The sequence below is a fragment of the Polypterus senegalus genome, chromosome 10 (genome assembly GCF_016835505.1).
Source record: "Polypterus senegalus isolate Bchr_013 chromosome 10, ASM1683550v1, whole genome shotgun sequence".
NCBI classification, from domain to species: Eukaryota; Metazoa; Chordata; class Cladistia; order Polypteriformes; family Polypteridae; genus Polypterus; species Polypterus senegalus.
In genome coordinates this window covers 83302181-83325018 of record NC_053163.1, presented here as the reverse complement: position 1 = coordinate 83325018, position 22838 = coordinate 83302181, and the positions used below count along the sequence as shown (strand labels likewise).

Below are 22838 nucleotides of genomic sequence, written 5' to 3'. Positions count from 1 at the left end.
AATACAGTAAAGAGGTTTGAGATTCTTCTATTTTGTTGAATTGATATCACCACCTTTTATACTTACCTAACTGCTAGACATACATTTAAGTTGTCTGTAATTTTCAAAATTAAATATTAATATTACCCTCACTGTTTAAACCAATGCGTTCCGTTTCATAAAGAGTACAAACTTACAACTAGATCCGTAAAGAATATCTCGTTAGGCATTAAGGTTAACTTGAGTTACATTTTGACCTCCCAACCATGGCGCGACGCTGTTTTCTTTCCTGCGCTGCAATCTTAAAAGGGAAGCGTATATGAATGTGCTTCCGGGATCAAGCTTTCTCTTCGCTTCTGGTTCGGGTTGGCAGCCATGGTGAGAATCTTGTTGTCTTTACGATTCTTTGGTAATCTGAAGTAATCCTTCATTTTATGAGTCGATAGTAATGAAGTAATATTGTGTGCATGTAGAAATGTTGTTGACGTACGCTGCTTGGCAGTTTTGAGTTGCCCCAAGCTTATTTTTACTAAAGATATTCACAGCAGCAGGCATGAATATGCCGTGGATTGAAAACCTGATCGGCTGTTAAAATGAATATCTGTTATCAGTACAAGGATTACTTTGGTGTAACGACATTGCCTGTGAACTGACTGCGTTGCATCGCGTCCAGTGTGATTGCTGTTAATAAATGCCAAGTTGGCCATTTACCAATTTAGTAAACTTGTCCACGCAGGCATTTGTAAACATTGAAACTCCAGTTTAAAAAAAAAAAAAAACGTGTTTCGAAGCACACCTTCCTTCGTATTAAAGGAAACCACGTTTTTGTGGAGGGAGCAAAAACATTTAAATCGGAATACGTGTTTGAAGTCTTCCTTCAAGTGTATAGAAAAGGACATGTAAAAATAAAGATTGTTTTTTAATACGCATCTTTTTGCTGTTTGAAACGTTTTGCTTTTAATATGAATTCTCCTGGTTTTCACAAGTCAGCGGAGTTTATTTATGAAAATTGGCCATGGTCCGTAACCCATCTGAGATCGCACTGTGGTCTCTTACCTCGCCGCCCGTTAGCGTGACACGCACAATTGCGGCAGCCTGTATGGAAATGGGGCTTTATATCGATTTGTGGTGATCACTACTAACCAAAGTGTACAGATGTATACCTTTAGGCACTTTCCGTTCCTCCGTTTTGTCTACTTCTTACTGACAAGCATCCTTACTGTAGAAATGTTACATTTGAAAGTATAAGAGTTTCGGTTCTGGACAGTGAATTAAGGCGATATTAACAGCTTGTTCAGATTTTATCAAGGTGGCTAAACAGTATTCTCGCCGGATTTGTTTACGGCTACATGAGGCCAACATCGAAAAGTCCAGCATTTAGATTTGTGGGTGCCCTGTTTTGTGTAAAATTTGTAAATTTTAAGAGGAAACGTTTATATTCAATGTGTGACATCCACTGTTAATTTAGTCGACTATTTTTTTGTGTTCATTTTCGCTCCTCTGGTAATTCCAAAAAATAACTAAAATGGTTTATGATTACAGGTGAACGTGCCGAAAACCCGCAGGACTTACTGCAAAAAGTGCAAGAAGCACCAACCTCATAAGGTTACCCAGTACAAGAAGGGCAAAGACTCGCTGTATGCTCAGGGTATGGAAACATTTTATTAAAAGTACATAATCTGTTGTCACAGAGTCACAGCCAATTACTATTTCCTGATTGTAAGTGGTGTTACAGCTCTTTAGTGTTCCACAGGCTTTTGTTCTTCACATCGTTTTAGGTGCTAATTGTAGGCTTTTGTTTGAAATAAAGTTATGTTTTTTCTGGTTGCTATTTAATTTTGTTTTTTTGGTTTGTTTGGTGTTGACCAGGACAATTGCAGTTGGGCAATTTTATTTCCTTTTGGCCCATACTTCGTCTAAAAATTGGTGTTCATTAGCAAGTGTGTTTATATTTTCAGTTTATTTAAATTTATTTGAAGATCAGGCAATGTGTTTTCATTATAGCTAGTAACATTTTTCTCCAAGTTGTAATAACTTTTAGGAGGCACGGTTTTGGCACATTTTGATGAGTCTAAAAGATGCTTAGTTACACTTTTTTTTTAATGCAAGTTTATAGCTGTCAAATCACTTACACACTCAAGTGAAAACTTCACATGCTTTCAGCTGGTGTTTCATCCTTGGGGTGGGAAAGCTGTGTTAATAAATGGTAAACATGCTTGTGGCTGTATGTAAAATGTACAGTATATATTTTGGTTGGGCAATTTTGTGTGAGTCACGATATTTTTAGATGCATCTACTTATCTCCAATTTTAGCTAATCCACATTGCCAAAGGATTTGACTTCTTTATTTTACAGTTGTGAAAAACAGCTTCATACTATGTTGTACTGGATTCACACCATCTCAGAAAAGAATGATACTAAAATCTAAGTTGGAGAACTTGGGTGAAAGGCTCTTTTTAAAGGTTTTAATGCTCACTTCTTTGGGATGGAGGTAGAAAATGTACAAACAAAACACATATGATGACAGGGCTGGGTTTAAAGCCCAGTTTTCTTGAACTGTGAGGCAGTAGTGGTAATCCCTGAACTGCCCCAGAGGAACATGTTACATGGAAGTTTCAGCGGTTGGGGGTATAGCATTTAGAACAATCTGTTTTAGATAGCCTTGTAGTGTCTTATGATTTGCTTCATGAATATGAACTAATGAGTTTGTAGGGATGACATTTGAGAATCAATTGAGTTGCCTTTTTAAATAATAAATATAACTTTCAATGGGTTATCATATTGTTCTGTTACACTTTTATTACTTTGTATTTGGCCAGTACCATAGTTGTCTTGGAGGACTTGCAAGTTTTAGGATGCAGTACTCAAAAGGTGTGCTCATTGAAATGTCGGAGCAGTTAACACATTGTGCTTATGATCATGTAAGTGCAAAGAGGATATATGGAGGGGAACCAAAGTAACCCATTACACTATTTTCCGAGTACATGTGTAAGAATGTTTCCCACAACAGTATTGTGGCCATCATGTTATGCAGGGTGAATTTTCATGACATGATTTGGAACCACAGATTACTTTAGAGGACAAGGTAAAGGCCAGTATATAGAAAGCAATTGTCTATATCATCTGACAGAGCCCATGTGGTCTAAGAATGTTTTGTACTGTATATCATGACAGGTGTAAGTCAAGTTTAGCTGCACTTCAGCATTGTCTCTGGCAGTGTTTTCCACCACCTGTATTAAAAGTAAAATTTCTTACAGAGCAATGATGTGGTATCTATCCTGTATGGTTCTAGACATGCACAGCCTTTTTTTTATTTTAAGCCAATTGTTTATTATGCTAACTGTGTAGGAAAACATGATATGCATACAGTAATTATGAAGCATACATTCAGTTTTAAAGCATTTATTTGCATGCATTGATCAGTTTTAATGTGAAGTGTGTTACATTACTAACCTGTTCTTTCTGCATGTTGCATAAAATCGTACAGTGTGGCATGTGGTTCCTTTTTGTAAAGGTGGGTGGAAAATGTTAAAATGGGAATGTGTGGATGACTCACGGGGAGATTTAAAAATGCATATATCAGGTTATCTCCACACTCATCACTTCAGAGGCTGTCTTGAGAGAAAAAAAAAACTGTTTGAAATAATGAACTGGTAGTGTCCACCAGGATTTCCAAGGCTGATTACATTGTTCAGTCTTCTTGTACAGTGACTTATTCTGTCATACTTGGGGTATTTTGGCAGCACTCTTGTTGTGATTTTCTTTTGACAATGCAAGTCATCAGCCACACACACATTTGCAGCGTGTCTTAAGCAAGACTGGTTGTCAGTATTTTATGCCTTGCTTTGAGTGCACAGAGCAGTATTTATCTTGCAATCTTTTCTGCCAACTAGCGGATAAAAGCAAGCAATACATTAGGTGACACTTCTCGACATTTAGCCTTCTACTCGGTGCTAATTTTTTTTGGCAACTTACCATCTACCCAGTTTGCAGGTTTTGTCCACAATGTCCTGAAAGTGTTAATGTAAATAGTTTTCATTATTGTATAAGAGCTTTTTTTTTCCCCTTCTTGTCAGTGCTCAAATGAAGTACATGTCACACCAGAAGAAACCCATTTTAGCTTTGTGTTCCTTCTGGATTTAATAAAATGAGCCCTATTAATATTTTCCTTGTATTAAACCCTGATTGACCAGTCTTTCTTTTTTCTTTCATTTAGGTAAAAGACGTTACGACCGAAAGCAGAGTGGGTATGGTGGGCAAACAAAGCCAATCTTTCGTAAAAAGGTGTGAGACTTCAGATTTTAATTGATTTGTTGAAAAACTAAGCTTAGTTCAGTGATCTTGGCAAACTTAATCTAAGATTGATGCTTAACCTTTTAATTAAATTGCATTTAGGATATGTAAGAGTGTATAAACGCAAGTTTTAAATGAAAGCAAGTTATCCATGAAAATATTCCTAAATGTCCATAGCTTAATGTTTAGATGTGCAGGTCTGTTTAATTTTATGTAACGTCTTTGTATTTGTTAATGTTAAATAGTACAACAAAATGTTGTCTAAACTGTAATTTAACAGGAACTGGATTTCCCCCCCAGACATTTAATGAATTTGCACTATTGTTGGATTCCTAAATTATTTACTGTTACCCATATTTTTTGCCTCAAAGGGATTTGTCTGTAGCCCTGCATGATAATACAGTTTTTGAATGGCCCAGAATGAGGCTTGTATTTTGTTTATAACCTTTGATAAACTGGGGGGTGGACTGGGTCTGGCTAGCATGTTTTAGAATGTATAATTAACATATGCAAACATCAATGCAGGATAGAACCTCTAAACAATGAGATCATTTAGAATTTTTTCCCATTTAACCTTATTTACATTAAGTGCCTTTTAGGCAAGATTTTTCAAATCAGATTTGTCAATAAGTTAGTTATCTGACAATGTTATGAGATTTGTTTACATTGTTTAATTCATGAAATTGCTGATTTAATAATGCATAATGAAACAAAATAGCCTTTAATGACTAAGGTAGAAATCAGTTATGTTTCTTCTTCTTGAGCAAATGCCCTGTTGCTCTGACAGTGTACTTTGGATCATTGTGTTATGAAGGCACATACTAATGAAGCTAGCCTTTCTGGAAGAGGTGTGCAGGCTTTTAACCAGTATGTTTCCGTAATGCTGCTGTTAGCACCATATTGCAGGATTATGTGAACAGACTAGTGTGCATTTAGGCCAAAAAAAAAAAAAATTTTCTTCATTCCATAACATTCTTGATACATCTTATTGTGCTGGATCACAAATGCCTTGTATTGCTAGGCATTTTAAACATTAAGCTTAGCCACTGACCTGGTAAACAACCAGATTTGGCTGTCTTTCACCAATTGTGAGACCACCTGGTAATAAGCTATAAGAGAGGCCAGTATTTTTTAAATGCTTTTTTTACCCTTTACCCCAACTAACTTGGGATATATTATTCCTTAATTTCCAAGCTTTCTTTTGAAAGTGTGTACTATGGGGCTTTACAAAGAGATGAATACTTGAGTTTCATTGATTTGTCAGTTTCTCCAATCAGCAAATCTGTACACATGTTGATTATTTAATATCAAGGCAAGTCTGCGCTTACAGTTAAAAAATATTTTGCATCTTTTTGTTTTTTTTGTGCTATTCTAGTTTTGCCGTTTTTCCATTTGATTTGGCATGATGTTCAGAACTTTATAGTCTGCTGAGATTTCTATTTTAAAATCAAACTAACATGGCAAAGTAAAGTGTTTGTTTCAATAAACACATTTAAATGTTTAACACCTTTACTTCTCAGATATTTAGGCTTATGTCCAAATATAATTTTTAATCCATACTAGCCAGCCCTGAATAAATGTACAAGTATAAACCTCTATCTTAAAAGCTACTGATATTTTCTTCAGTCATTTTTAATACTTTAGATGTTAATTCACTGATGATGATGAAACTTGAAAGGTGTAAAATTTATTTGAGTTGGCTATACTTCCAAAAAAAAAATGGAAGAGAGCTTGAATGTGTTTGTTTTCATTCTTAAAATGCCTGTCTAACTATATTTAATTTGATACATTTTTTGGAAAAATATGAAGCAAATTCATACTTGTAACTGAAGAAAAGTCAAACCTATTACCTATAATGCTGAAAGTACTGTAAATGTTTGCAAATTTAGATGTAAATGGGTGAGCGAATGCAAGATGAATTTTGTTTTTACATCTTTGCAGGCTAAAACCACAAAAAAGATTGTGCTAAGATTAGAGTGTGTGGAACCTAACTGCAGGTCCAAGAGAATGTTAGCCATCAAACGTTGTAAGCACTTTGAGCTTGGAGGTGATAAGAAGAGAAAGGTAAATAGGACTACAATTTCTACACTTTTGTGTCTTGTTTTGTATCTTTTATATCCAACAAGATCTCTACATGTCTATACTATGCAAAAGGTGTATATTGCTAGCAGGTCCAGGAAATACTTGTACCCTAAATGTAGTTCGTAAATGGTTCTCTTCACAATTGATGTGCACAGTCATACAAGACATCAAGATTAGTTATTGGTAAACGTATTTATTAGGGAAAATAAATGGCCTCATGACAAGTTATGAGTGTATTTAGATTTGTTTCTTTAAAAATCTTATCAGTTTCTCTAAGTGCAAATTGGGGGTGTGGGTTCAATTGAATACCAAGTTTAAATACCAGAAAATCTTGTACTTTGTATAGTGAAACTTACTTCTTTTGTACTTGTGTATCCAAGTACAAGTCATGTTTGATTAGTAGGGTTGCATTTAAATATAAGACACTTCTATGAATGTGGACACCTTCTACAATTTATATTTTTATTTGTTTTACAGGGCCAGGTGATCCAGTTCTAAGCTTGATGCTCTTCAACGTTTTTTCTCAATAAAACATTTAACACAAAATTGGCATTTATATAGTTTTATTTTTTAATTATGAACAAAATTTGGATTTAAATAAGACATTTACAATACATTTACATTTTTATATTAAAATCTACTATTGCACTCCCATTTTTTATTGAATTCATTGCTTCATATAGGCCTGGTATTACAATTCATTTAATTGCTTTTATGAAGCACATGTGTGCTGCTCTTCACCTGAGAATGACTTCCATTGGATTACAGTAGTAACATTACAAACTCAATAGTAATTGTAAAAAAAAAAAAAAGTATGTTTCAAGACCTTAACTACACCTTATTTAATTTCACTCAAGTTTTTGGTATAGCCATCCCATAATCATATACAGATCAAAGCTGCTTGATCCAAAAGTTTAAGCCACTTCTAGTCATTAGGAAAAAACCCTTTTAATCAACTTATCAGGACACTTCAAGTGTGTATTTTTACAATTGTATGATTTCTTTGCTGAGGTGGCTAAAAGTGTATCTGAAAAACTAGAAAATCTGGAAAAAAGTGTACATAGTCCATTAAGGTGAACAGCAATTATCTGATTTACGTTTATAATGGAGGGTGAAAAAGTAGTGATATTGGGGGTAGGGGGGAATCATCAAAAATCTGGACACGCCACATTTAATTATGTTCTCATGAGTGCAGGTGGCTGTCAGATTGCAAGATTAGTAAGAAAAATATCATCATGAAAAAATACAGTTGCAATCTTTTAAATGTATTAGAGGAAGATTTTATTCATTCAGTGATCAAAAATAATTTTCTTTTCTCTGGATAGTGTTTAGGTTTTTCCATGTTCTGTTTAGCTTCAAGCCTGCAGGTTTGTTGAGGTTGTTTAAGAGTTTAGTTTTTGGGGGTATTGAGACAATAAAAAGAACAGTTCCTGTTGGATTAATAGTAAATTTATACTGTGAAAGAAAACTATGTTCTCCAAGCTCTACAAAGTTAGGGAAAATTGTAACAATTAAACAAGTTGGAAAGCAGCGTCTCCAGCCTGGAATAGTGGCCATGAAAAGGGGGAAATGGCGTGGACCTCCCAAATCATATCTGTTTGTCACTGCAAAGGCGTAGCGGTCTCCAGACAGGGGGCGCTCCCACACATCAAAATTGTTCACCTAGAAGTAAAAATTTGTATGAATATACAAGGGGTGGTAAAAATAGCAACACACTGAAAAAAAATCTAATTTTTAGTGCCTCAGACATAACAAAAGCCTGTAATTATGTCAGTGATATACTTGTTTTCTTTTGATGTGATTAATCTTTATGATTTTTACTGTTCTGCAGGAGGAGGCAAGTGCTGTGACATAACATATTAAGTCACTTTTCATTTAAGTAAATATCGAGCATTAGTTGTTCAAAGGATGTGTCCACAAATACCCAAAGAATATCTCTTTTCCAGTGTTTCAACATTTCCTTCACCTGAGAATCTACTCGTTTCATATACAGTTGTGCTTGAAAGTTTGTGAACCCTTTAGAATTTTCTATATGTCTGCATAAATATGACCTAAAACATCAGATTTTCACTCAAGTCCTAAAAGTAGATACAGAAAAACCAGTTAAACAAATGAGACAAAAATTATACTTGGTCATTTATTTATTATGGAAAATGATCGAATATTACATATTTGTGTGGTAAAAGTATGTGAACCTTTGCTTTCAGTATGTGGTGTGACCCACCTTACTGGAACTAAACATTTCCAGTAACTTTTGATCATTCCTGCACACCGGCTTGGAGGAATTTTAGCCCATTCTTCCATGCAGAACAGCTCACTCTGGGATGTTGGTGGGTTTCCTCACATTAACTGCTCGCTTCAGGTCCTTCCACAACATTTCAATTGGATTAAGTTGAGGACTTTGACTTGGCCGTTCAAAACATTAACTTTATTCTTCTTTAATCATTCTTTGGTAGAACGACTTGTGTGCTTAGGGTCGTTGTCTTGCTGCATGACCCACCTTCTCTTGAGATTCTTGGACAGATGTCCTGACATTTTCCTTTAGAATTCTCTGATATAATTTAGAATTCATTGTTCCATCAATGAAGGCAAGCTGTCCTGGCCTAGATGCAGCAAAACAGGCCCAAACCATGATACTACCACCACCATGTTTCACAGATGGGATAAGGTTCTTTATGCTGGAATGCAGTGTTTTCCTTTCTCCGAACATAACGCTTTTCATTTAAACCATAAAGTTCTATTTTGGTCTCATCATCCACAAAACATTCTTCCAATAGCCTTCTGGTTTGTCCACGTGATCTTTAGCAAACTGCAGATGAGCAGCAATGTTTTTTTTGGAGAGTAGTGGCTTTCTCCTTGCAATCCTGCCATGCACACCATTGTTGTTCAGTGTTCTGATGGTGGACTCATGAACATAGAGGCCTTCAATTGCTTAGAAGTTACTTGGGGGTCCTTTGTGACCTCGCCGACTATTACACGCCTTGCTCTTGGAGTGATCTTTGTTGGTCGACCACTCCTGGGGAGGGTAACAATGGTCTTGAATTTCTTCCATTTGTACACAATCTGTCTGACTGTGGATTGGTGGAGTCCAAAATCTTTAGAGATGGTTTTGTAACCTTTTCCAGCCTGATGAGCATCAACAACTCTTTTTCTAAGTTCCTCAGAAATCTCCTTTGTTCGTGCCATGATACACTTTCACAAACGTGTTGTGAAGAGCAGACTTTGATAGATCCCTGTTCTTTAAATAACCCAGGGTGCCCATTCACACCTGATTGTCATCCCATTGATTGAAAACACCTGACTCGAATTTCACCTTCAAACTAACTGCTAATCCTAGAGGTTCACATACTTTTGGCACTCACAAATATGTAATATTCAATCATTTTCCTCAATTAATAAATGACCAAGTATAATATTTTTGTCTCATTTGTTTAACTGGTTTGTCTTTAGCTACTTTTAGGACTTGAATGAAAATCTGATGTTTTAGGTCATATTTTTGCAGAAATATAGAAAATTCTAAAGGGTTCACAAACTTTCAAGCACAACTGCATGACACTTGCTCATTCTCAAGACATATATTTACTGATTTTAATTATAAATGGCTAAGATTCCATACAGTCAAGACAAATCTAACAAAGCAAAATTTGACCCCCATCGAAGAGAAAGAGAGGAGCCCAGAAATCGAAAGCTACTCTATAAAAGGAGCAAGAAAAGAAGGGTTTCATTTTCCCAGAAATGGAAGCTTATTCTAAAATATTATTGATTAGATCCTGCCATAGTTTAAAGTTTTGAACAGATCCTCCAAGTGAGAATTTGATTTTTTTTTCTAATTTCAAGTAGTATGGAACATCAGTTACCCACTGACTTGAGAGTGGTGGGGTGGGATTCTTCCAGTTGTGTAAGATATGTATGTGCTAGTAGTGTAGTAAAGGAAATTAGTTTGTCCTTATCAGCTTTAGGGCCAGCTGGGAGTACACCAAACACAGCCATCAATTGGTTAGGAGTCATTGTGACACCAAAACTGTCTGATAGGCATGCAAAGGTTTTTCTCCAAAATTTTAATTTGGTGCACAACCAGAACATGTGGCTGGAGCTGGATTGCAATGTTCACAGGTTCAATCTTGTCCTGGAAACATTTTAGTCACTTTTCATTTAAGGAAATAGTGAGCATTATTTCTTCAAAGGATGTGTCCACAAATACCCAAAAATATCCCACTTTTCCTCTGTTTCAATTCAATATTTCATTCAGCTGAGTATCCACTCACTTCAGTCATGACACTTTCTCATTGTCTGTAATTTATAAAGTGTAAAATCTGAACTAAACTGCTGAGGGCCATGAAAGTTGCCATTTGGTTATATATGGGGGGTGGGGTGTTGGGGGAGTGTTGCAACATTTTCTGATACATGAATCTCACAAAAACTGTTTTGTTTTTGTTTTTTCTGACCAGCACTATATCTTGAGCAGCGAGACATTACAACTGGCCACACATACAAAAAGCTTGTTAGGTACACTTTAACTCAACGATTTACAGATCTTGGTCTAGTCACTTTTAGGTGAGCACCCAATAGCAAAACCAGCAGTGGACACAATGACCCCTTCAGTGAGAGGACAGGTTCTTAGGCCTTTCAGAGACCCTCCACTCACACCTCCTATATGACCTGACTGCTGCTGTGGTCACAACTGTCCTATGGAATTCTGAATACTAGTGTGTACTCTGTTGTGGCAAAAAGCTGAAGATATCAAAGGACTGCAAGAGACTGTTAATGTTCATGGGGGTTGCTGCTTTCCTCTTGTATTTGTTGTTTTTTATTTTAACAATGATAGATGAAATTTTGTTCCCAACAATAAGTTTTGTTTGTTCCTTTTCCATCACAGACATATTCTTAAGATTTAATGGTGTATGTAAGTGGACTGACCACCCACTGGGGATTAATTTTGCCAATTCATGGTGCATGAATTTTATTTAACCTGTAGAGAACAGAAATATGGTGCATAAATCAAGGACAATGGAAAATATCCTACCGAGGCAATTCTGTAGCCTTGCTTTCCCAGAGGGTCTTGATTGATGGCAATGATGTTCTTGTTTTGTAGAAGTGCCTTCGCTTTTGGGTCAATATAACGCAAGTCATTGGACATTAATAATGGAGCTGCCATCATTGCCCAGATTATCATCTGAGATACCTGCTGGTCAGGACTTAAACCAAAGTTTCCAATCACCAGCTGGGAGATAATGAAGAAAAGTATATATACATAAGTCAAATTCACTTTTAGAGAAAAAAAACAAAAACACCTTTGTGTAATTCTGCATACCATGTCCGGATCATTCCAAGCTCCAGGTCCTGCAAAAGGCACAATCACATGTTGATGGTTAACAGTCCAGTCAATAATGCCAGTTACACTTTGCCAGGAGTCAAAAACATCTCCAGAATTTCGCCACTGGTTGCAGTGCTCGCGTATGTCAGTGTAGTTTGGCTGAAAAGAACAAAATAATTACTAATAATTTCATTTCTAAAGCTTTTCACTTTAGATACACAACATTCCTAAAAAGAATTTTCTGCCAGGGAATAAACTGGCAGAACAGGAGAGCAGCAAATCTTTACTGACATCTGATTTTTTTTTTTTTATATACTAGAAAATGCTGAGTGTTATCTTTAATTTTAAAAGTACCTCAGATGTAGAGTATATGTTCAAACACAGCAGAGCTTTTGAAAGATGAAATTTGATTTTAAGGTGACAAGCTGTCTTACCGTATGAAATGGCCACAGGTACAGAGGCCATTCGCAGGAGAACGTAATGTTTCTTCCGGTCTTAATTAAAGCCTTTGACATATTTTTGTATCCTAAAAAATGAAAGTGTATTTGTATGACTGTGTACAATTAAATGTTGTATAATGAAACCACAGAAACTAATGATAAAGAACAGGAATACTTGTCACCTCACCCTCAATTAATTATACTGTGTATTACTAAACATATCCTAAAATGAAATCCTGTTTGTCCAACAAACTTGCCACCTCACAGACTTTATTAAAAGGAAAAAAATGGTGAAAATTCCTCACCCTCAACCAAAATGTCTAAATTAATAAAGTTGCATCCATCAAATTTCAGAAGATCCACCTCCCACTCCGCAAAGGTCTGGGCATCTATGTCATAGTGACCATAGCTACCAGGGTATCCGGCACATGTACGATTACCAACATCTTGGTATATCCCCAATTTAAGTCCTTTGGAGTGAACCTGTAAAAGAAAAAAGGAAGCAGCCGGATGTCTTAAAGAAGGCAAAACCCAGAAGGAACAATCTGCATTTAGTTAAAAAGGGAAACGCAAATAAAACAAATCTGAGCAATAAGCATTTCTGTTTAAGTTGCACTGTCCCTAGCAAAAAGTACTGCTTCAGGCAGGGGTGAACCATGTCGGTCCTGGTGGGCCACACTGGCTGCAGGTTTTTGTTCCAACCCAGTTGATTGTTACAAGTCTGTCCCTGTCACTAACGGGTCTTATTTAATTTCATGGCTCTTTAGTGTTTTAACTCTGCAATGTCAGGTCGTTCTTATAGTGTTTTTTTTTCCTTTCATAAGATATCATCCAAATGATCTTAGCCTAAAATGGAGGAGTAATTTTCAATCCTCCACTTTTGTCCCTTAAGTTTCCTTTGAAGTGTTTAGTTAAACCAAACCGTGCACGATGAATCCACACAGGTGTGAATGGAAACAAGCTCAATGGAGAACTGCTGCTTCCTTTGTCATTTGCATCATGGAGCCATTTCAAACAGTCAATGCAGCTGTTTAAGACTAATGTAAGCAGCCAAGCATTCAAAATACTACCAAGCGAGACCACTAAAACAAAGCAGAAGAAGGTCATGTGAGCAATAAGTGCTTTATCAGCAAAAATTGACTTCTTATTAAGCGTTTGGGTTGGAATAAAAACCTGCAGCCACTGCGGCCCTCGAGGAACAGCATTGCTCACCACTGGCATAAGGCATAACATCCGAGTTCCTACAAGCTCTTTACAAATAAAAGAGTTTGTCTCAATTAATTTGCACAAGTGTGTACATATGGTTTAGTCCTTAAATATATGAGTTTTAACGAACCAAAACGCTTAATAACTGCTTCAGTTACACCACAGACATGTTACAACATAAGAAATGTGACAAACGAGGAGACCATTCAGTCCATCAAGCTCATTTGTTTAGCTAATGGCTAAGCTGTCCCAAAGCAGAGCTCGCAAAATTTCAAAATCCCTGGTAGCCCTTCGGGCAGGCACTCTTCAGTTTTTGGTAGCCCAAAATAAATTTAAGTAGCCTGAAAAAAAAATAGATTATTTTTAATGTATAATATGTAAAGGAAACAAAACATCAATCAAAAAATTGTTAAAACACAAATTACAACAACTGTATAAAAATTACAATCATCAACTCAAATATTTGGTTCTAATTGAACAGAAATTTCAATGAACTTGTAAGAACTGTGTAGAACATGAATCAGTCTGTCTCAGATTCTGAATCTGAAATTTTCACTGAAGTCACAGATGAGAAAATGCCACTCGATGTGGAGGGCATAGCATCTCCTCCATCAGCTTTCTCTTCCTGTGCATCGGCCTCCATTTCACTGCTCTTTATTCTTGTTTGGGTTTTATGACCCAGGTGTCTTGAACCTTTTCCAGAAAACATCCAGAAACAAATTGACTTGTCAGGGCAAAAAGATTCAACTGTTTCCCCATTAATGGAGAGTTGCTTGCAGTTATTCAGTGTTTCAGGGTGTAGAGAGGTACGATGTGTTGTCTTCACTCGGTTCATGCAAGAAAATCCTCTCTCACAGATGGCTGTTGATGGACCACTAAGTGTGAGCATTAATTTCACCAGCAACAAGATATGAGAGAGGTGTTCTGGATTCTCAGAGAGGAGATCTCTGCACAAGCCATCTACCTTGCTACCCTGGTGTTCTGCAAGCCACATTTCTTGTGGAATTTTCTCTTTCTCTTCCTCATCTAGCAAACTGGCAAAATGTGTGACAGGATATTCCACCTCTTCATCCCCATAATTTGTCAGCTCTTCTCTGGGGTAGGGAAGAGTGGAAGGGTCAAAAACCTTGAAACAAGAGAGAGGCTTTTCACACAGATTTTTAAATCTGTTGTCCATGTACTTGACAGTGTTGTCAATAATCTTCTGAATCTCTGCACTAAAGGTGTCTTTGTCTGTGCCCTCACCTCTTCTAGCAGTTTGCTGACTTTTTGTGAGCTGGGTTCCACAGTAGCAAATGCTACCATCCTCATTCGCTGTGAACTTTGTGTCCAAGGTTTTCTGGTATTCTTCTGGTTTTGTTTTTAGGCTGAGTAAGCGTGATGTGGTGCTCTCAACTAACTGATTTGTTCGTGTGATGTTTAGGTTATCATGAAGAAAATCAGTACAGCACTTGGATAAGATGGTACTGTAGTCCAACATGAAATGCAGGAAGCGAACAAATTTCTCGGTCTTCATCTCCTGCACCACCTCCTTAGCCTTGGCTGCATCCTCGGACTTGACATCACTTCCTCCTGCCATGTTCTCCATATGAACAACAGTGGAAGTGTAGTTTTTTTCCACAGCCTTCAGACATCTCAGCCGGCTTGGAAGCCACCATGTGCTCTTCAGGCCACTGAAATGTGCCAGTTTCTCATTTAGCAGTTCACTTATTTCTGTCAGTTCTCTTCGCTATTTTGGGGAATAGTAGTACATCTTAAAGATGGTTTTTTAGTGTATCTTCAAATTTCACCAGGTACTCACAGCCTTTCACGCTATCCAGCGTGGCTAGCTCTAATTTGTGTGCCACACAGTGGATTGTTATGATGTGGGGTATCCGCTGTTTCAGTCTCCCAGCTACTCCTGTTTATTCACCCATCATCACTGCAGCACCATCAAAATTTGCACACACTACTTTCTTTTTCCATGTGCCTCCTGATACCCATGGTGTTCACTGCTTCATCAGTAGCCTCTAAAATACCTGCAGCATTTTTACTCTTGACTGGCTGACATTTGATCATGTATGTGGATATGTCACCATTATCTCTCACATACCTGACATGAACCAGCTCCTGTTCTATTATACCAGTGTCTGTACTGCCATCTGCAAGAATAGATAAGAACCTGCTTTCTTGAATTTCCTTTTCGATCTGGTCTCTTGAAGTTTGTGCTATTGCTCCAATAAACTCTCTGCAAGCATGGTAATTGAGGTAAGTGGAACAAAGATCTAGGCCATTTGCTTTTTGAAGTTTGCAAAGACTGCTAAATTTTGCCAATGGTAGTTCACTCTTTGCAACATACTGTAGTACGCTGTTCTAAACAGCTTTTTCAGGACTTCTTGTTGTGCTTGGTTTATTTTTAGTATGTTTTTTGCAATTGGTGTTTGTTCTGGGAAAGATGCTGCAGACTGAGCACCAATGCATTTCTTGTGATGCAGAGATTTCTCATGGGTTCTGATGGGGTCTTTCTTAAAATTACTGGTCCCAGTAACAAAGGCGCTTGTCGAGTCAGAAATTGAGGGAAACTCACGGCACACCTGGCTGAACATTATGTTATTAAGCTTTTCATATTCCAGCCACAGAAATTCTTATGTCCATGAAACCAAAAAGCTGCGCTTTCTTTTTGCCTCATAGTCCGATTTGTCATAACTTTTCCGCTTTGTGGTAGGCTTTTCTTTGGCTGTCCCTTCTTCACCCTGACCTGTCTTATTTGGCTCAGCAGAACTAATACCTGCGTAAATCCATCTATTTTTACACACGCACACCCATAACGGTCAGCGATTTTTTAAATTCTCTGCACAATCAACCTATATCACGTTTTTTCACTTGTCACATTTGAATAGTAAGCTAATGAGTGATAAGACGATGTCAGAGGAATTGGTGCGTAATTAATCCGTCACTGACCAATCAGTACTGCCGCTCTCTATACACAGTTCGCGCGATCGCAAAGTGAAAGTAAAAAACAAGAGCGAATTCAAACGTGATTTCAATATTTCACATATTGACAGTGGCTCATCGATGCCCGAAAATGACATAATTACCCAGCTACATTTGCGAAAGAATGCAAAATCATTGACATACGGTATATTTTTCCTTCCTATGATAGCCCGATAGGCAGGGCTGAGATAGATTTTGGTAGCCCGACTGGAAGACACAATAGCTCCAAGACATCGGGCTAGCGATTTTGCGAGCCCTGCAAAGTGTCAGATTCTTGTTAAAGGTTGTTGAGGTTTCGGCTTCAAGTGCATGTCTTCGTAGTTTGTTTTAGATTCCAACAACTCTTTGCATAAAGAAGTGCTTATGTTATGATACAGTAATGCCTTTCTAACCACCATAAAAGGATAAGTGTCTGTGTTTCTGTGTGTCCGTCCGGTTGTGATGTCGCTGTCTTTCACACAGATGGCGCCTCACAAACGTGTAGTAATAAAAGCAAATGCATTGCATTTGTCATTCCAACAGATGGCATGTCACTGATTTTACGAGTACCGTACCAAATGGCATAACAGAAATAAGCAGTGAATTTGACATTCCAACAGATGGCACATCACAAACATTTGTAGTAATGCATTTCTTTACTACAAATGTTTGTGATGCACCTTCTGTTAGAATGACAAATGCAATACATTTTATTACTACATGCATTACAAATTGCTAATGTACTGCAAACATTAATGCTGTGGTCAATATTGATTACTTGGATTTCAACCTGTAGCACTGCTAAAAAAAATTACATATACATACACACATAGAGTTTATATAAAAAATGCATTTTAATTCTGCATATTATATCCTAAATATATCTCTTTTATAAATTGCTGCCATGACAGGATGTACAACCCCAAATCAGAAAAAGTTGGGCACTATGGAAGATGTGAATAAACAACAACAACAATATTTATTTATATAGCACATTTTCATACAAAAAATGTAGCTCCAAGTGCTTTACAAAATGAAGAATAGAAAAATAAAAGACACAGTAAGAAAATAAAATAAGTCATGAATAAAAACAAAACACAGTGATTCTTAAATATACTTTGACTTTTATGTCATTGCAGACAGTATGAACCCAAGATATTTCATGTTTTATCTTGTCAACTTCATTTCATTTATTAATATAATCCCATCCTGCATTTCAGGCCTGCAATACATTCCAAAAAAGGTTAGGACGGTACAGCATTCTCCGCTTTGTAATGTCGCCATCCCTTTTCGCAGCACATTTGGCACTGAGAACACCAAGCAATGAAGTGTTTCAGGTGTTATGTTGTCTGCAAACACGTCTTAAGATGTGCAACAGTACAAGGATGTTGTTGTATTTTTCATTTTTAAAATTCTCTGCGCATTCTCTTTTGGGGACAAGTCAAGACTGCAGGCACACTAGTCCAGTAATTGTACCCTCTTCTTCCACATCTATGCCTTTGTAATGTGTGCAAAATGTCGTTTTGATGTGTCTTTTTGAAAAATGCATGGAAAAAAATTCCTGGAAAAGATGTCATCTTGAAGACAGCATATGTTGCTCTAACATCTCAGTGTATTTTTCTGCATTAATGCTACCATCACAGAAGTATAAATTACCTTTGCCAAGGGCACTGACACAATGCCATACCATGACAGACCCTGCCTTTTGGACTTGCAACTAAGAACAGTCTGGATTGTCCTTTTTGTCATTAATCTGGAGCACACGGCATCCATTTCTTCCAAAAATGACCTGGAATATGATTTGTCTGCTCACAATACATGTTTCCACTGTGTGATTGTCCATCCCAGATGACTCAGAGCCCAGATAAGTCGACACTGCTTTTGGACATTTTGCACAGTAAAGTTTCATGTGGCATTTGTGAATGTAACTCCATATTGCAGTGCTTGACAAAGGTTTGCCAAAGTAATCCCTCGCCTGTGTGCTTATATCAGCTACAGATGAGTGACGGTTCTTGATGTGGTGCCATCTAAGGGAGCAGAGACCATGGGTGTTCAGCTTAGGCTTGCACTCTTACACTTGAAATTGCTCGAGATTCCTTACATCGTTAAATGATATTATGCACTGCAAAGGGAGAAATATGCAAATCCCTTCAAGTCTTTCTTTGTTGCTAGACATTTCAAGAATTTTCTCACACATTTGTTGACAAACTGGAGATCCTCTGCCCATCTTTGCACCTCAAAGACTCAGCTTTTCATGGATACTGCTTTTGCACCAAATCATGATGACAGTCATCTGCTTGAAACCACATCATTATTTCATTATTTTACCTCATTACTGGCCCTAATTTTCTCCTGTCCCAAGTTTTTTTGGAATGTGTTGCAGGACTGAAATGCGGCAATGGATGTATAATTAACAAATGAAATGAAGTTGACCAGACAAAACATGAAACACCTTGGGTTCATACTGTCTGCAATGAAATAAAAGTCAAAGTATATTTAAGAATCACTGCGTTTAATTTTTTTTTCACATTTTCCAAACTGTCCCAACATTTTCTGATTTGGGTTTGTATGATTATACAAACATGGACAAGCCATTTTCACCACTGTGTGGCATCTCCCCTTCTTCTTACAACACTCAACAGACGTCTGGGGACCGAGGAGACCAGTTTCTCAAGTTTAGAAATAGGAATGCTCTCACATTCTTGTCTAATACAGGCCTCTAACTGTTCAATCGTCTTGGGCCTTCTTTGTCGCACCTTCTTCTTTATGATGCGCCAAATGTTCTCTATAGGTGAAAGATCTGGACTGCAGACTGGCCATTTCAGTACCCGGATCCTTCTCCTACGCAGCCATGATGTTGTGATTGATGCAGAATGTGGTCTGGCATTATCTTGTTGAAAAATGCAGGGTCTTCCCTGAAAGAGATGGATGGGAGCATATGTTGTTCTAGAACCTGAATATATTTTTCTGCATTGATGGTGCCTTTCCAGACATGCAAGCTGCCCATGCCACACGCACTCATGCAACCCCATACCATCAGAGATGCAGGCTTCTGAACTGAGCGTTGATAACAACTTGGGTTGTCCTTGTCCTCTTTGGTCTGGATGACATGGCGTCCCAGATTTCCAAAAAGAACTTCGAATCGTGACTCGTCTGACCACAGAACAGTCTTCCATTTTGCCACACTCCATTTTAAATGATCCCTGGCCCAGTGACAACGCCTGAGCTTGTGACAATGGTTTCTGGAAGTATTCCTGAGCCCATTCTGTGATTTCCTTTACAGTAGCATTCCTGTTTGTGGTGCAGTGTCGTTTAAGGGCCCGGAGATCACGGGCATCCAGTATGGTTTTACGGCCTTGACCCTTACGCACAGAGATTGTCCCAGATTCTCTGAATCTTCGGATGATGTTATGCACAGTTGATGATGATAGATGCAAAGTCTTTGCAATTTTTCGCTGGGTAACACCTTTCTGATATTGCTCCACTATCTTTCTGCGCAACATTGTGGGAATTGGTGATCCTCTACCCATCTTGGCTTCTGAGAGACACTGCCACTCTGAGAAGCTCTTTTTATAGCCAATCATGTTGCCAATTGACCTAATTAGTGTTTATTGGTCTTCCAGCTCTTCGTTATGCTCAAATTTACTTTTTCCAGCCTCTTATTGCTACTTGTCCCAACTTTTTTGGGATTTGTTGACACCGTGAAATTTTGAATCAATATATTTTTCCTTTGAAATGATACATTTACTCAGATTAAACGTTTGATCTGTCATCTACGTTCTATTACAAATAAAATATTGACATTTGACATCTTCCACATCATTGCATTCAGTTTTTATTCACAATTTGTTTAGTGTTCCAACTTTTTTGGAATCCGGTTTGTACATTTTTATGCTAACCTGAACATCATTCTGCCAGAAATGTAACATTTTTACAATATATTGGGAAAATGTATGAAAATATGTCCTTTTCATGCTGAGAAGACTGTCTCACATGCAGTGTATTAAAGACAAGCGTACCCTTCCATTGAAAGCACCAGGCCGACATTAATTAACGCAAATGTTTTAATCAACAAAACAAGATGTTATTAAAGGGCAGATTCAGGGATTATTTTTGCAAGAGAATGCAAAAGCCAAAGAACAAAAAAGGTCAGTGTTCATTATGCAGAATCTGAAAATATCCATCTTTGTATTTAACAATAGCCTGTTTGTTAGTTTGATAAATGTAGAAGTAAATGGCCTACTTTTTCAAAGCATACCTTTTAATTTTTTTATGCTATATTTGTTTTTATATAGTTGACAATGATGCCTACCTTAAATTGACAACACACTTTTTTGCCACTGACTCTTCTGTGAAGTACCAATTCAAAACGAGTTCAATGAAGAACTGCTCATTCGAGAGGCAGTCTAATGGATCTCGTCCTTGTCTTTTTTGTGTTCTAGTGCCGCACTCCGCGTATTTGACTTGCACACACAGTCCTGCTTCCGCAGTACATGTAAAATTATTTTGTGCTCTTCAGCTCTATTTATATAGATTCACTGTTGTTTAATATTTCTGTGATATAGTTAAACACTTTACATTTCTAAACCATCATCATTTAATTCGATTCCAGGGGTCTGGAGATTATCCAGGTAGACTTGTGCATATTGTAGGAATGAACCCTGGAAGGGTCACCCATCCATTTTAAAGCACACATTCTTCAAAGGCCATATTAGCGTTTCTGAATTTCCTAATCTATAAATCTTCTGCATGTTGGAAGAAACCAATATTGTACAAAATAGAGAGAACATTGATTTAGATCCTGTATCAACAGGGTTTTTGATTCATCGCAATCACCCAATCCCAGAATTGTTCCTGCCTGCGCCCTATGCTTGCTGGGATAAGCTCCAGCTTCCCAATGACACTTCTGAGGATAAAGAGGGTTTAGAAGATGAATGGGTTACAAAAATGAACCTACATAATCGGCAAGCTTTTTGATTCCACCTGGAAAGCGATCGGGATCAGCCTGTAGTCTGCCTTCTTTATCGCGGGTAAAAGCAAGCCAGCAGTCATCGATGCACACATATTCATAGCCAGCATCCTTCCATCCATCAGTTACCATGATGTCTGCTATCTGCATGAAAAGTTTCTCACTGTAATGAAAAAAAACACAAAATACCAAAAAGATGTTACCATTATTAAATGAAGAGGCAATAGGACTCTGCTACTGCTCTACTAATATCATAAACCAATTTTTTATGAATACTTTTGTATTAAAGAGAGTAAGTAAAACACAAAAAAAGCAGGATATATAAAATGACAAGATAAGATAAGAACCTCTACCCCCAATTAAACAGAGTATGCTGTTGATTAGGTTTCTTGAAGACAAAGTGATATTCTTAAAGATATTGTTCCAGGCTATGGAAGACAGGACAAGGATAAAAGCTTGTAAGAGGCTTTGTACAGTGCAACAAATGTAGGGCCAATAAGTTTTTATAGGATCAGAAAGATGAGGAAAGACAAAAAGTGGATGAGAAGGAAGAGGGGAAGATTGTGATACACCACATGTCTTAAGGACCGTCTTAACCGACGTGCTTGGCTAACATACAGTTTAGGGGTGTAGGGGGCTACACAACTGACCCAAAGGACCCTCCTGGATGGTGCAACCTGTATTAAGGATGTTAGAAGATTGGTGGCTTTGTATAGATCCTTAATAGAGTTTTATCTTAGAAGGAAATCAGCCACTTTCAATAAAGATACAACTGGCATAAGTATTTTTGTACGATTATTTGGGATGTAAAGAAATATGTGAATTTGATAATTCTTATTGTGTTCATCACTTCAGTTTTTTGGTGCAGCACCTTCTGACACCAGTATTAAAAAAAAACACATAGGATTTGTTCAATTTCTCTTGATGTCTAGTTATGCAAGACATCAAGGTTTTTTGGGGTGCTCTAGACCCAAAACACCCTAATTTGTTAGGCTATTTTGGACCATATTTTGTTCAGGAAATGACCTCCTTATGATAAAGGGTAAACCAACAGCAAAAATGATTAGAAGGACTTGAAGCTGCCCATACCACATCAACCTCTAATGGGATCCGAGGGTGTCAAAGGTTCTCCTTTTCACAAAAAATAGGCATGTGGAGTGTTGTATTATGTTATTCCGAGGTTGCTGATCATGAATACGATACTCTTTTTGATACTTCATTCTTTACCGGTGGTCCTAGCCCTCTTTAAAATTAATGAATTTCAAACCTAAGAATGTGGGGTATAGTTTTAGACTATTTCAAGGTCAGTAATTATGAATATGATGTTAATTTAGATTTTTGATCATTTACTAGTGACCTAACTCCCTATGGACCTCTATCTGAGGGTTAACATTTCATATTTGTATTACAATAAGACTTTAAACATTTAAATTGAAGCACACAATGAAATATTTCAAATTTCTGATGTAATTATTCTTGTTTATTATCTACTTCTACCTCATGAAGTAAAACACTACATTTCTTATGAACACCCTTAATAAGGGTGGCTTATGCTAATTCAAACTTTTTATTTGAAGGTTAAAAGTACGACTGGGTAACTCAA

The 22838-nt window shown here is 37.2% G+C and overlaps 2 protein-coding genes across 2 annotated transcripts in view; one reads left to right on the top strand and one right to left on the bottom strand.

Annotated features, from left to right (window-relative positions):
* The first annotated feature begins 273 nt into the window (after positions 1-273).
* Positions 274-6900, top strand: rpl36a (ribosomal protein L36A). Its single transcript, XM_039766018.1, has 5 exons — positions 274-357; positions 1522-1627; positions 4196-4263; positions 6214-6336; positions 6832-6900. The coding sequence occupies exons 1-5, from the start codon at positions 355-357 to the stop codon at positions 6850-6852; spliced, it is 321 nt and encodes a 106-aa protein (XP_039621952.1). The 5' UTR covers positions 274-354; the 3' UTR covers positions 6853-6900.
* Positions 6901-7151: 251 nt separating this feature from the next.
* Positions 7152-22838, bottom strand: part of gla (galactosidase, alpha) — a 37989-nt gene continuing 22302 nt past the window's right edge. Inside the window, exons 2-7 of the mRNA XM_039766017.1 lie at positions 21224-21398; positions 12414-12591; positions 12103-12194; positions 11666-11827; positions 11378-11575; positions 7152-8016 (exon numbers count right to left, since the gene is read on the bottom strand). Coding sequence (XP_039621951.1) covers positions 7651-8016; positions 11378-11575; positions 11666-11827; positions 12103-12194; positions 12414-12591; positions 21224-21398 — 1171 coding nt within the window. The 3' untranslated portion in view covers positions 7152-7650. The remainder of the gene's footprint in view (positions 8017-11377; positions 11576-11665; positions 11828-12102; positions 12195-12413; positions 12592-21223; positions 21399-22838) is intronic.

Bases quoted from the DNA above. Each gene is read 5' to 3' on its own strand.
- rpl36a (XM_039766018.1), top strand. The intron at 4,264-6,213 runs GTGTGAGACTTC...ACATCTTTGCAG, and splicing joins AGCCAATCTTTCGTAAAAAG to GCTAAAACCACAAAAAAGAT. The intron at 6,337-6,831 runs GTAAATAGGACT...TTTGTTTTACAG, and splicing joins GAGGTGATAAGAAGAGAAAG to GGCCAGGTGATCCAGTTCTA.